The sequence below is a fragment of the Bison bison genome, unplaced genomic scaffold, assembly GCF_000754665.1.
Source record: "Bison bison bison isolate TAMUID 2011002044 unplaced genomic scaffold, Bison_UMD1.0 scf7180017863933, whole genome shotgun sequence".
Taxonomy (NCBI): Eukaryota; Metazoa; Chordata; class Mammalia; order Artiodactyla; family Bovidae; genus Bison; species Bison bison.
Window position 1 is genome coordinate 128,364 of NW_011494505.1, and position 12,951 is coordinate 141,314.

General features: G+C 45.8%; 1 protein-coding gene across 1 annotated transcript; it reads left to right on the top strand.

The window, feature by feature from the left end:
• Positions 1-1,881: 1,881 nt before the first annotated feature.
• Positions 1,882-10,941, top strand: LOC104984175 (cationic amino acid transporter 3-like). Its single transcript, XM_010833810.1, is given in 13 exon segments — positions 1,882-1,958; positions 5,190-5,586; positions 6,141-6,299; positions 7,377-7,554; positions 7,755-7,867; positions 8,232-8,454; positions 8,633-8,772; positions 9,426-9,528; positions 9,713-9,909; positions 10,111-10,277; positions 10,547-10,655; positions 10,821-10,886; positions 10,889-10,941. Coding segments are annotated over 12 exon segments (1,878 nt in total). The 5' UTR covers positions 1,882-1,958; positions 5,190-5,216.
• Positions 10,942-12,951: the final 2,010 nt, after the last annotated feature.

Genomic DNA, 12,951 nt, shown 5'->3' on the forward strand with positions numbered 1-12,951 from the left:
CCTGCCGATTCAGGAGATGCAAGAGATATGGACTTGATCCCTGGGTTGGGAAGATACCCTGGAGTGAAAAATGGCAACCCACTCCAGTGTTCTTACCTGAAAAGTCCCATGGACAGAGGAGCCTGGTGGGCTACAGTCCATGGAGTCACAAAGACTCAGACATGACTGAACACACACACACACGCCCAGTGTTTTAGCATGAGAGTCCCTTGATGCAGATCAGAATCTAGTCAACCCTTCACCAGTACCTCTGTCCCCTTAACACTCCACTTCCTGCTCTGGCATTTTCCTGCCTCAAGAGAAAATCTCATGACCTCTTAGATTATTTCCTTTCCCTGCCATGGCGCTCAGCTCTCCCAGCAAACAGAACTCCTTGAAGAAGTGGACAAGGAGGACACCTTCTCCTTTATCCTCTTCCATCCCTTTGTGCAAGGCTGGATGCAGGTGTGATGCTCATTAAATGCTTTTGTTGCTTGAATTAACAGCAGAGATTTTAAGCCCCCATCTTCTGGTCGGCACACAGTTGGACCTGGGAGTTCCCCCACACTGGAGTCTCTCAGGTCATGTGCAGAATGTGAGAGGTTGAGTAGTGTAAGAGGAATGGGAAGGAGGAGGGTTTAGTGTGGTCCCCGAGTTAACAGCCCCTACTTCTTGGGATCCTTGATGATCAAATGAATTTATGTCCACAGACATAAGCAATAAACAATCTGTAATAAGAATAGGAAAGAGTTTTCTTTGAGCCAAATTGAGGACTATAGCAAGGGAGACAATGTCCCTCTAGCTGTGAGAAACTGCTCTGCTGAAGGGTAGCGTCCAGCATCATCTTACACCTCATCCAAACAAAGAACTCATGATGGGGTGCATTTCTTCAAGGTTTCAAAAGAGAGAGACTTGGTACAGAGACAGTGAGACAGCAGTTCCCTGGTATCCAGGAAGGGAACCTTATCTCACAGGGAGTGTTAACATGGACGCCATGAGAAGGGAGTTGCTCATTCTTATCTTCAAAACAGATGTTCTTAACCTCAATAGTTAAAGCAGATGAGCTGTGAGGGTCAGACAGGCTGTCTTAGTTCACACACAGTTCAGGCTAAGCCATGGATAAGCCAGAATGACTTCCCCATTCTGCAATATGTTTTCATCTTCTCCATCACAGGCAGATAAAAATCTTAGAACTTTGTGATCCAGCAATTCTACCTCTGAGAATATACCTGAAAGAATTGAGAGCATACCCTGGAAGAGACATTTGTAAACTCCTGTTGCAGCATTATTCACAATAACGAAAACATGAAAGCAAGCCAAATGCCCATTGACCAAGAAATGGATAAGCCAAATGTGGTATATACCCACAAGAGAATATTCTTCAGTGTTAAAAAGAAAGGGAATTCTAACACATGCTATGACAGAGAATAACCTAGTGGATATTCTACTAAGTGATATAAACCTGATAGGAAAGGACACATGTTACATCATTCCACCTAAACGAGGTACCTAGGGTGGTCAGACTCAGAAAAAGAAAGTAGAATGGTGAATGTCAGGAACTGGGAAAGAAGAAGGGGGAATTGTTGATGGGTACAGAGTTGAAGTTTTGCCAGATGAAAAAAGTCCTGGAGTCTGCATGCACAAAATTTGAAGGTATTTAACACAGCTGAACTGGAAACCTAAAGATGGCTATAATGATCAATTTTATGTTATGGGTATTTTACCACACCCACACCCACACAAACCTCTCAGAACCTCCCCCTGAGGGTAACCACAGAGGAGTCAGGGCTGATAGCAACACTGCAGATGCTCCCGCCGCCCAGCCCCATCTCCACCCCAACAACCCAGGGGTGAGGACTGTCTTCTGTGCTCAGGACTCCCCACTTCAGTTCTTGGAGATGTCTCAGCTCCAGCCCCACATGGCTTAACCTAAGCTTCCCTGACTGTCACAGTGCTCCAGGCTCTGCTCCAAGGATCCAGTAAGTCTCGGGTTACCCTCTTCTGTAGGAGACTGGGCGCTGAGTTCACGTCCTCCCAAAGAGACCTCTGCAATCCCAGGGTGCAGGGGGTCAGCCTGGCTCCAGCCTGAGGGTGGAGAGACCCGTTTCCTAGATGAAAGTGTCTGCACTGTGTGTGTGTGCGTGCATGTGTGTATGTGTGTAAGGAAAGGTAGGGGGGATGGATCAGTGCTCTGAGACTCTAAGACAATTTTTACTCATGTTCAAATAATATTAGAGATTAATTACTAAAGAGTTGGATATGAATGAGCGACTAGGCACACTACACAACCACAACCCTTGTATAGGGCTTATGATGTGGACCACTGATTTCAGTCTCCTGCATACTGCTGGCCCTTTGAATCTATGGGTTTTTGTTCTGTTGACTTCGGGGCAACTGTAAGGAACTTGAACATCCACAGATTTTGGTAAATGTGGAGATGAAAGCATGGTGACATATTCAGTCATTTTGGGGTTTGCTGCACCCAGTAACTGTGTGAAGCTGGTTGTTATTTATCATGGGCAGCAATTTTTTAAATGATGGTAAAATACATATAATGTAAATTTGGCCAACTTAATACGTATGGAGTTGAATAATGTTAAGTATATCTACATTTTTATGTAGCCAATCTCTAAAGCATTTTAAAACAGTGCCTTCATTTAACAATAACTTCCTAATTTGCCTTCACTCCAGGCCCTGGCCAACCACTATTCTGCATTTGTCTCCATGGCTTTAACTCCTCCTTTGATTTCACAGAAATGAAATCACACATTATTTGTATATTGGTGAATGGCTTATGTCGCTTAGCATAATGTCCTCAAGGGTCCTCCATGTTGTTGCATGAGTCAGCAATTCCTGCCTTTTAAAGGCTGAATAATATTCCACTGTATACATACACCACAATTGTGTTTATCCATTCCTTCATGGATGAACATTTGGGTTGCTTCCAACTTTTATCTACTGTGAATAATGCTGCTGTAAACATGAGTGTGCAAATATCTTTTTGAGACTCTATTTTCCATTTTTTTGGGATGTACACCCAGATATTGAATTACTGGATCACATGGTAAATCCATCGTTAGTGTTTTGAGGAACTATCATACTTTATCCATAGCAACTGCACCATTTTGCATTCCTGCTAACATTTCCCAAGGGTTCACCAGTGGCATTTGACAAAGAAAACAGAGGTCCAGAGAAGTAAATGACTTGTGCAGAGGTACAGTGGTGGTGGGGAAGCCAAGATTCTAATCATAGTTCCCTGGATTTTTGAATACTTGCTCTCAACCAAAATGTTACATTGGACTTTTGAATATCGTTAGGCAGAGACTCCCCTCACAATAACTGGTGGTCACTGGGTCAGCCTAGTCCTGCAGAGCAGTGTAGTGAGGAGACATTTCAAGCCCCAAAGGAGCAGCAAAACAGAGTCCTGTCATTTCTGATTCAGAATGAAGGTTAGTCCCCCCTTCCCTCTAGGCACTTGGGAGTTGTAGGGAAAGAGCAAATATTAGCCAGGATGGCACAGTCGGTCTCTCTCACCCCAAACCCTCTCACCCTTGCCCCATGTTTTGTAAATAATGATTAGGTAACAGCAGAGATTACTTATAGCACTGCACATGCCTGTCAGAAGGTACTCGATTGGCCACCAGTGGCTTTTGTTCTGTAAGTATATAGATAAGCTCCCCCTGGAAAGCCCTGGAGGTGGGGTTGTGTTATGGCTGTGTTATGTCCACATTAGGGCTATGTTACAGGATGTTATGGCTGCTGCATCAGCCAGGAGAGAATAAACACGTCTGCAGTTCCACCGGCTCCTTGAGTCTTCTTCCAGCTTTCCTGCTCCTGCCTTGCTTACTCTGGGTTCAGCAAAGAGTGTGCACAGTGAGATACAGGGAGACAACTGGTGCTGCGAGCAGGTTCAGCAAGACAGGAGGCCAGTGTGGTTTGATGCTTTAACTGAGCTGGGCCACACCTCCTACGAATTCCGTCTCCTTCTGCCCAGACTCAGAGTTCTAATTTCTTTTCACACTGCAGGCAGTGAGGTATAAAGCTGCCAGGTTTCAGCATCCTTGACAAAGCTGCAAAGTCAGACAAGCTAATACAGAGCAGAGCTGGATTTGAACCAGCTGATCTGGTTGATTTCAATTCAGAAACAAGCATTCTTAGCCACTTGTGCGAATGTACATTGTGCATGCTAAGTCACTTCAGTCATGTCCGACTCTGCAACCCCATGGACTGTAGCCCTCCAGTCTCCCCTGTCCAATTCTCTGTGTGTGCATGTGTGTGTTAATCACTCAGTCGTGTCCAACTCTTTGTGACCCCATGGACAGTACCTCTCCAGGCTCCTCTGTCAATGGGATTCTCCAGGTAAGAATACTGGAGTGGGTTTCCATTCCCTCCTCCAGGGGATCTTCCCAACCCAGGGATTGAGCCCAGGTCTCCTGAATTGCAGGCAGATTCTTGACCATCTGAACTGCCAGAGGAGCCCACTCTGTCCATTAAACTTATACCAATTAAGCATCTACTGTGTACCTGGCACTGTGTTAGAGGCTTTTGCTTCTGTAGGGGTGGAAAACTTTTCTTTCTAGGTTTCTTGGCTGGTGTAAATAACTAAATTGACATAAGACAGATTAATACATTTACAGGAGCCCCTCAAAAAACTCTTGAGACTCAGGCATTTAAGGCTTATACGCTCCCCTGGGCTAAGAAGAAGCGGGTAGGGATCTGGGGCTTCAAGGAGGAGGAAGACAACCCACAGGAGGATGGAAAGAGCAAGTGCCTGATGAACAAATGTTTGCTCCTCCAGGCAGGTATGTTTTCCTGAAATTAGAAGTTCTCTCCAGTGACAGCTCTCTTCCTGGCATAGGCAGTATAATCTACATTATTTTGAGCAGTTAAGGGAGAGGCAAGGAGCTTCTCCTGAGTCTGCTGGGTCTTAATCATCTTTAGCTCAATACAGTCCACACGTCAAAAGAACACATTTAGGGGAGATAAAACCACTCCCCCTCAGTTCTATTCAAGCAACCCTTCCAGTAACTTTGAAACATATTAAATGCCTGATTTATGTTTGGAAAACCAAAGCAGAGAGATGAGAACTTGCCCATTCTGTCCTTATACCACCTGCCCCTCATCACTCCATTGCTCCGTGGAACTGGACTCCCAGGGCCAAGGATGGATGGACATTCTTGACGGCTTTGTATGTTGTTTTTCCTCAGCAGATCTTAACCTCTTCAATTCCGTCTAGGATGCTGCGTCAGTATGTTCGCCAGTTTCGTCAGGGGCTGGTCCGCAAGTGGCCACTGGCGCCCCGGGAGGAGTCTGAGAGTCGCAGAGCTCCTCCGAGCATCCTCGACCTGGTGATCGTGGGTGTGTGCAGAACTCTGGGGGCTGGCGTGTACGTCCTGATTGGTGTCATAACCCTGCTCATCGCTGGACCAGCGATTGTCATCTGCTTTTTGGTGGTCGCCCTGTCTTCTGTGTTGTCTGAATTCTGCTATGCCGAATATTGGTCCTACGTACCACGCTCCGGTTCTGTGTATCTTTACAGTGTCATCGTCATGGGAAAACCGTGCTCCTTCATCATTGGCTGGAACATCTTACTGTATTTAGTGGCCGGTGAGATGATGGGGAGGGGGATGATGTGGGGCTTAAGATCAGGAAACTAGGAGGGTAACTGGGATCTTCACTCATTCATAAACACTTTGTTAAGGAGCTTGTAGAAGGAAGCTCCAGAAAGCCCCACAGCTTCACTGTACTGAGCTAGCCTGCTTTCTTTAAACATGGGCTGAGAACCCAGAGGAAAGGGCACTGTCGGGGGTGGGTGAGAGGGAGGCAGTTCTCACAGTCTCCTCCCCTCACCGTATGGAAGTCTCTGCTCAGCTGTTGCCTTCATGGGATTTTCCTTTACCACTTGATTTAAAATGTCAGTCCTCATCTCTCAGCCCTCCTGGTCCCACTTCCAAGAAAAGTGTTCTTTTCTCGCAAAACTTTGATCTCTTCCTAACATTAAATAGTTGACCTATTTTTGAATCATCTATTCTTCTCTCCCCAATCCCATGAAAAGAAACTATTTGAGAGTGAGTATTTTGTCTGTTTCCGCCCTAAATACATCCCAGGGTGCATTGTAGAGGTTTAATTATTGTCCATTAATCTCCCTTCTGCCACTGCAGCTGCTTCCTGTGTGACCAGGGCTTGGAGTTACGCCTTTGACAGCCTCATTGGGAACCACATCTCTAAGGCGTTAGAGAGAACTTTCTCTCCACACATGCCCTCTTTTCTGGCCCCGTACCCAGACTTCATTGCCCTGGGCCTGGTGCTGTTGATGACTGGTGAGAAGGGGTCAGACATGGGATGGGAAGAGTGGGGTTTGAAGGGGGAACTGGTGTTGGAAAGTTGTGGGGTGGCAGAAGGTAAAATTAGGACTGGAAAGAAGGATCAGAGTTATGAGTAAGGGCAGCAAGGCACACAGACCATTGCTTTCCCACCCTGGCACCCTTGACACTTGGTGATGCTTCATCTTTTGGTCTTGAGGGCTGTCCTGAACTTCACACTGTAGGGTTTTGTTTTGTTTTTGTTTTTGTTTTTTTTTTAATGAATCATAGTCGAATGATGAGTTGCATCCCCAGCCTTACTCACTAGATACTGGTGCTAAACTGTGATCATCAGAATGTCTCCAGACATTGTCAAACATCTCTTGAGTGACAAAATCACCCCAGCTCAGAATCATTTATTTAGAATGACAAAGTTCTTCCTCTGTGTTGAGACCAGATTTTTTTTTTAATTGAGAGGCTATTCTCATAGCATAAAACTGATTTATTGTCTTTCAGTTTTATTGAGATATAATTGACCTACAACATTGTCTATGTTTAAGGTGTACAGAGTGATGATTTGACAGACGTGTGTTGTGAGGTGACTGGTACAGTAAGAAATTAGCCATCTTAAAGTGCTTGTGTCTGCATGGGTGCTCAGTCATTTCAGTTATGTGTGACTCCTGGTGACCCCATGGACTGTAGCCCATCAGGTTCCTCTGTCCATGGGCTTCTCCAGGCAAGAATACTGGAGTGGGTTGTCATGCCCTCCTCCAGGGGATCTTCCTGATCCAGGAATTGAACATGCATCTTCTTCTTCTGTATTTCGGGCAGGCTTTTTACTGCTGAGTCACCAGGGAAGACCCTTAAAGTGTAGAGTCCAGAGGGACTTAGTCCCTTCACAGTGTGATGACCATCATCTCCATCTAGTTCCAAACATGTTCATCTCCCCAAAAGGAAACCCTGTACCCACCAAACGGTCATTATCCACCCATCCACCGCACCCCCACCACCCTCAAGCCCTGGCAACCACTGGCCTGCTTTCTGTGTCTATGGGTTTAATTACCTTGGATGTCTCATATTCCATCTTTCCCACAGGACTACTGGTTCTGGGAGCTCGTGTGACAACCCTGATTATCAAAGTGTCCACAGGCTTGAACCTTTTTATTCCAATCTTCATGATCCTCTCCGGCTTCATTAAGGGAGACCTGCACAACTGGCAGCTCACAGAACAGGACTACAGATCGAACACATCTGGATCCAGCAGCACCTTTAGGTCAGGAGGGTCCTCTGGGTAATACATGGGTGGTGTTGGTGCAGAGCTGGGAACACGGGGGGGACTAAAGATATCTGGGCTGGCGGATCCAGGTGATGGGGGTCCTGGAGCCCAGGACTTGTGATATGAAGGGAGGAGCCCAGTAGAGATGGCTGAACACACCTCACGCATGTTCTTCCTCTTTCCTTCTTTTACCATAGGTTGGGCCCTCTGGGTTCTGGAGGGTTTGTGCCCTTTGGCTTTGAAGGGATTGTCCAGGGAGCAGCTATACTTTTCACCTCCTATTTTGGTGTTCATGGCATTGTCACTGACGGTAACATGGCCACTGTGTGTCCCATCAGGGGTGTGGGCACTGGTTGGGCTGCCCCTGGGCACAGGGGTTGGTAAAAGGTAAGACCCTGATACTGGGAAAGATTGAGGACATAGGAGAAGGGGACCACAGAGGATGAGATGGTTGGATGACTTCACCGACTCAATGGACATGAGTTTGAGGAAACTCAGGGAGCTAGTGAAGGACAGGGAAGCCTGGCACGCTGCAGTCCATGAGGCTGCAAAGAGTCGTACATGACTGAGTAACTAAACAACAAAAGCCTGCTTTCGGACTTGCGAGAGGAAAGGGGATTTTCTGCTTTCATTCCAGTATCTTTCCTGACCCAGTACTTGCTCCTGTTCTGCAGGGAAGAAAGCCCCAAATCCTCAGCGTTCCATCTCCTTGAGCTTGGTGGTCTCCATCTTCATCGGCTGCCTGGCGTACTCTGGGGTTTCTGCAGCGCTCACCCTCATGGTGCCCTACTACCTGATATACCCTTACAGCCCCTTGCCACAGGCTTTTCTCCAGGTCGGATGGGACCCGGCTGGATATGTCATGGCTGTTGTCTTACTGTGTACTGTTTTATACAGGTGAGCATCCTGGTTTTCTCCCCATCTACTGTCAGATGCTCAGGTACCCCAGCCCCTGGGATTGAGAGACAAGATGAAGGATACCATGTAGACAGGAGCCATGTAGACTGGGAACCGAGGGAGCCCTGGTCTCTCCTGCTTCTGCACACCCTCTCACATTTTCCATCTTCTCTTCCAGCTTCCTATGTGCCATGTTCTCCATGTTTCAGTTGACCTGCGCAATGGCAGCTGACGGGCTCCTTTTCCGAGCTCTTGCCCAGATCCACACCCGTACTGGCACCCCCATCATGGCCATCTTGGCTTCTGGAACTCTTACAGGTGAATAAAGGAAACCTTTTCTTTACTTTTTAAAAAAAATAATTCTATGTATTTATTTTTAATGATTGATGATTGCTTTACAAAATTGATTTGATATCTGTCATACATCAACATGAACCAGCCATAAGTATATCTATGAACCTTCCCTCCTGAGTCTCCCTCCCACCTCTCACCCCTCTAGGTTATTACAGAGCCCCGTTTTGAGCTCCCTGAGTCATACAGAAAATTTCCATTGGCTATCAAATTTGCATACGTTAGTGTATATGCTTCCATGCTACCCTCCATTCATTTCACCCTCTCCTTCTCTCCTGCCCTTGTCCGTCAGTCTGTTTTCCACGTCTGCATCTCCATGGCTGCCCTGTGAATAGGTTCATCAGTACCATCTTTCTCGAGTCCATATATATGCATTAATATATGATGTTCGTTCTTCTCTTTATAACTTACTTCACTCTGAATAATAGGCTCTAGATTCATCCTCCTCATTAGAACTGACTCAAATGTGTTCCTTTTTATGACTGAATAGTATTCCACTGTATATGTATATTCCACAGCTTCTTTATCCATTCATCCATCAATGGATCATTCTTTGACCAATTTCTTTAACATGAATGTTTCAAGGGAATTTTCACTCCCTCCCCTAACCCTCATTTTAGGGCTCATGGCATCACTCCTCAGGATCCTCGATCTGGTGAAACTCATGTCAGCCGGGATCCTGCCTGCTTACACTCTTGTGGCTGTTTTCATACTTGTCCTCAGGTGAGACCCACTAACCTTGGCTGAGAGCCTTGGATTCTTGGGGTTGATGGGAAGGTGATCCTCTTCTGCCTTCTTGCTGCCTTCTATATGTCTCACTAGGCTTAAGGCAAGAAAGAGGTAGATTATACTGTCTGATGTTAGGGTAGGGCCTGCTGTGAATACTGCCCTGATATCTCTCCTTCAGGTACCAACCAGACCAGATTTTAAGCAAGAGGGAGGAAACAGATGAGGGAAATGAGATTTCTGGTCATGAAGCAAGTCTTTCAGAACCTGTACCTGAAGCAGGACCCTTAATGATTCTAAAGAGTCTGTGGTTCCCTACCAGCACCACCCCCACCCAGATATCTGGGCAGATTGTCTATGGATGTGCTTCTCTGCTTGGTGAGCAGTGGGATTTCTTTTTGGTCATATTCTGAAATTGACAAGATAGGTTGGGATTCTGTGTCTTTGGCAGTTGAGAAGGGGTCTTAGAGATACAATGGCCCTTCCTGAGGTGGGCAGCCTGGGGAGGGGTGTGACCCAAGGTCCTGACATCTTTGTCTTCTGGGTCCAGCCTGTTCTCCTCCTCCTTGACCCTTGCAGTTCTCCTGCTGAGCATCCTGAGCCTGATTTTGGCCCAGTGGCCCACACGTGTGTTCTCTGGAGACCCTGTGCTCACAACAGTGGCTGTGCTGCTGCTGCTGCTCATCACTGGGGTGACAGTCATCATCTGGAGGCAGCCCCAGGACCCCAGTCCTCTTACATTCAGGGTAGGTGACGTTTTGTGTCCAAAGTGTCCACCTTGAGTGAATGAAGCCTGGGTGATTGAGCTTTAAACTTCTTTGTTGGACCTGGAAATAAAGAGAGTTGCTAAAACCAATGAACCCTTTCTGGATCCACACTCGCTGCTTTACAGACCCAGTCTGGGCAGGCACTGAACACACAGCCTGAATAAGCCTGGAGTCTTCCCACACTGTGGGGCAGGTCTCCCTTTCAGATGTCTGGGCTGTGTTCAAGAATGAACTGACTCTGCCCACAGGTTCCTGCTCTGCCTGTCCTCCCACTGGTGAGCATCTTTGTGAACATTTACTTTATGATGCAGATAACTTCTGGGACCTGGATCTTATTTGGCATCTGGATGGCGATTGGTAAGAGGCTTTTTAGGGTGAAGAGTCTTCTTGAGTGACCCAATCCAATCCTCTTCCTAGAAGCCCTCCCCAAAACTGTCAGATGCCATAACAGGAAGCCTACTGGGCATTTGTTGGTGAAGAGAGCTCTTACTTTTCCTATTCATTGTCTCATTTTCCTACTAGGATCTGTCATATACTTAGGATATGAGATCCAACACAGCCTGGCAAGGAACAAACATGAACAGCCACCAGCCTCACCCCCCAGACTCTGGATTAAAACATCCCCAGTGCTGAATCTGCCTAACTCAAGGAAATTGATGCTATGTGGAATCCCTCCAAACCCTGGAGGTATCTTCTGGTTTAAGGGGCACTTTGAGCCTCTGTGGAGTGTGAACATGGGATGCATTTATAGCTCTGTATTTATTGCCAGTGGATATTGTATACTTTTAAAGCAAACTTTTAAAAGCATAATAGACATACTTAAAAGTGTATGCTTCCTAAGTGTGCAGCAAAATGAATTTTCACAACAAAATTACCACAGGGTAGCCAGTAACCAGAGGAAGAAAAATATTAAGCAGACATGTGAGAAACAACTTCTTGTGCCTCTTTCCAGCAGGAACACAGAGACTGACATTTAGGAAGGAACACAGGTAACTAAGTATTTTGTCAAGATTTACACTTTAAACATTAGGACACAAACAAACTGGAAGTAAACGTGCAAATAGTCACACAAGGAAGTCAGGGTAGCTGTATTACTATCCAAGTAGACTCTGAGAAAAAGAGAAATAATATAGATAAAGTGGATTATTTCACCATAAAATGAGAAATGATTATATTTTTCTTTTCTCCAAGCTTTACTGAGGCAGTGTGCTGCTGCTGCTGCTAAGTCGCTTCAGTTGTGTCCGACTCTGTGCGACCCCATAGACCGCAGCCTACCAGGCTCCCCGTCCCTGGGATTCTCCAGGCAAGAACACTGGAGTGGGTTGCCATTTCCTTCTCCAATGTATGAAAGTGAAAAGTGAAAGTGAAGTCGCTCAGTCGTGTCCGACTCTTAGCGACCCGTTAGCTTTCTATCTCAGACTCAGAGTAACACAGTTGAGCTGATGAAGAAAACTTCTTAATTAAAAACAACAACCAAACCAAAACTCCTGCATTGGGGAGTGGGGAAATGGAGTCATAGGTAATTGCTGGTTGATAAATGGTTACTGATGGGTGTAACTAAAAGGTAAGAAGTTAAAAGTATAACTAAAAGATAATTTTTAGTGTAAGAAAAGTTAGTAACTTTTAGTGTAATGGAAAAAAAGAGTGCAACCAAACTGTAACTAAAAGGTAAGAAGTTATCTTGGAGAGACAAGACAAAAAGATGTTGCTACAGAACAAAATGCTCAAAATCAAGATTATGGATGTTCAAGAAGCTGGTAAGAATGAAATAGAGGATTGTTTGTGGGAATGAACAACTGAAGTAGAGTGAAGGGAGGATGGATGTCAAGAAACCAAATACAAGTTATTAGATGAACCTACGAATAAATGGAGGAAGATGAATAGAATTTGGAAAATCACTACCTTTCAAGTGAAAGCCTGAATGAATTACAGGCTTAAGATGTAATTAATGGAGACTGAATCTTCTGGGTAAAACTTTGATAGAACAGGTTGACACCATCTGGTTATCATTCTTCCTTACTGACGTGGAATAACCTTATTGACTCTCACATTATACCCAATGTGCTGTAAGAGGCAATACACAACACTGCCCATAAAGTAGTCCTGAAGAAAATTTGAATCAGAATTAATCACGTCTTTAGATCAACTATGAGCTCATAGCAGACATAGGGATAGATTCACATTTCAACTGAAAACTTCATCAGCCAGGGACTTCTCTGGAGACTGTGGGTAGGGATGGTAGGGAGAGGGGATGATGAACAGACAGGTTCCATCCCTGGTCGGGTAACCCACATGCCAAAGGAAGTTCAGTTCAGTTCAGTTGCTCAGTCGTGTCCGACTCTTTGTGACCCCATGAACTGCAGCACGCCAGGCCTCCCTGTCCATCACCAACTCCCGGAGTTCACCCAAACTCACGTCCATCGAGTTAGTGATGCCATCCAGCCATCTCATCCTCTGTCGTCCCCTTTTCCTCCTGCCCCCAATTCCTCCCCACATCAGAGTCTTTTCCGGTGAACTCTTTCCAGTGAAGTCTTTTCCAGTCAGCTCTTCACACAAGGTGGCCAAAGTATTGGAGTTTCAGCTTCAGCATCAGTCCTCCCAAAGAACACCCAGGACTGATCTCCTTTAGAATGGACTGGTTGGATCTCCTTGC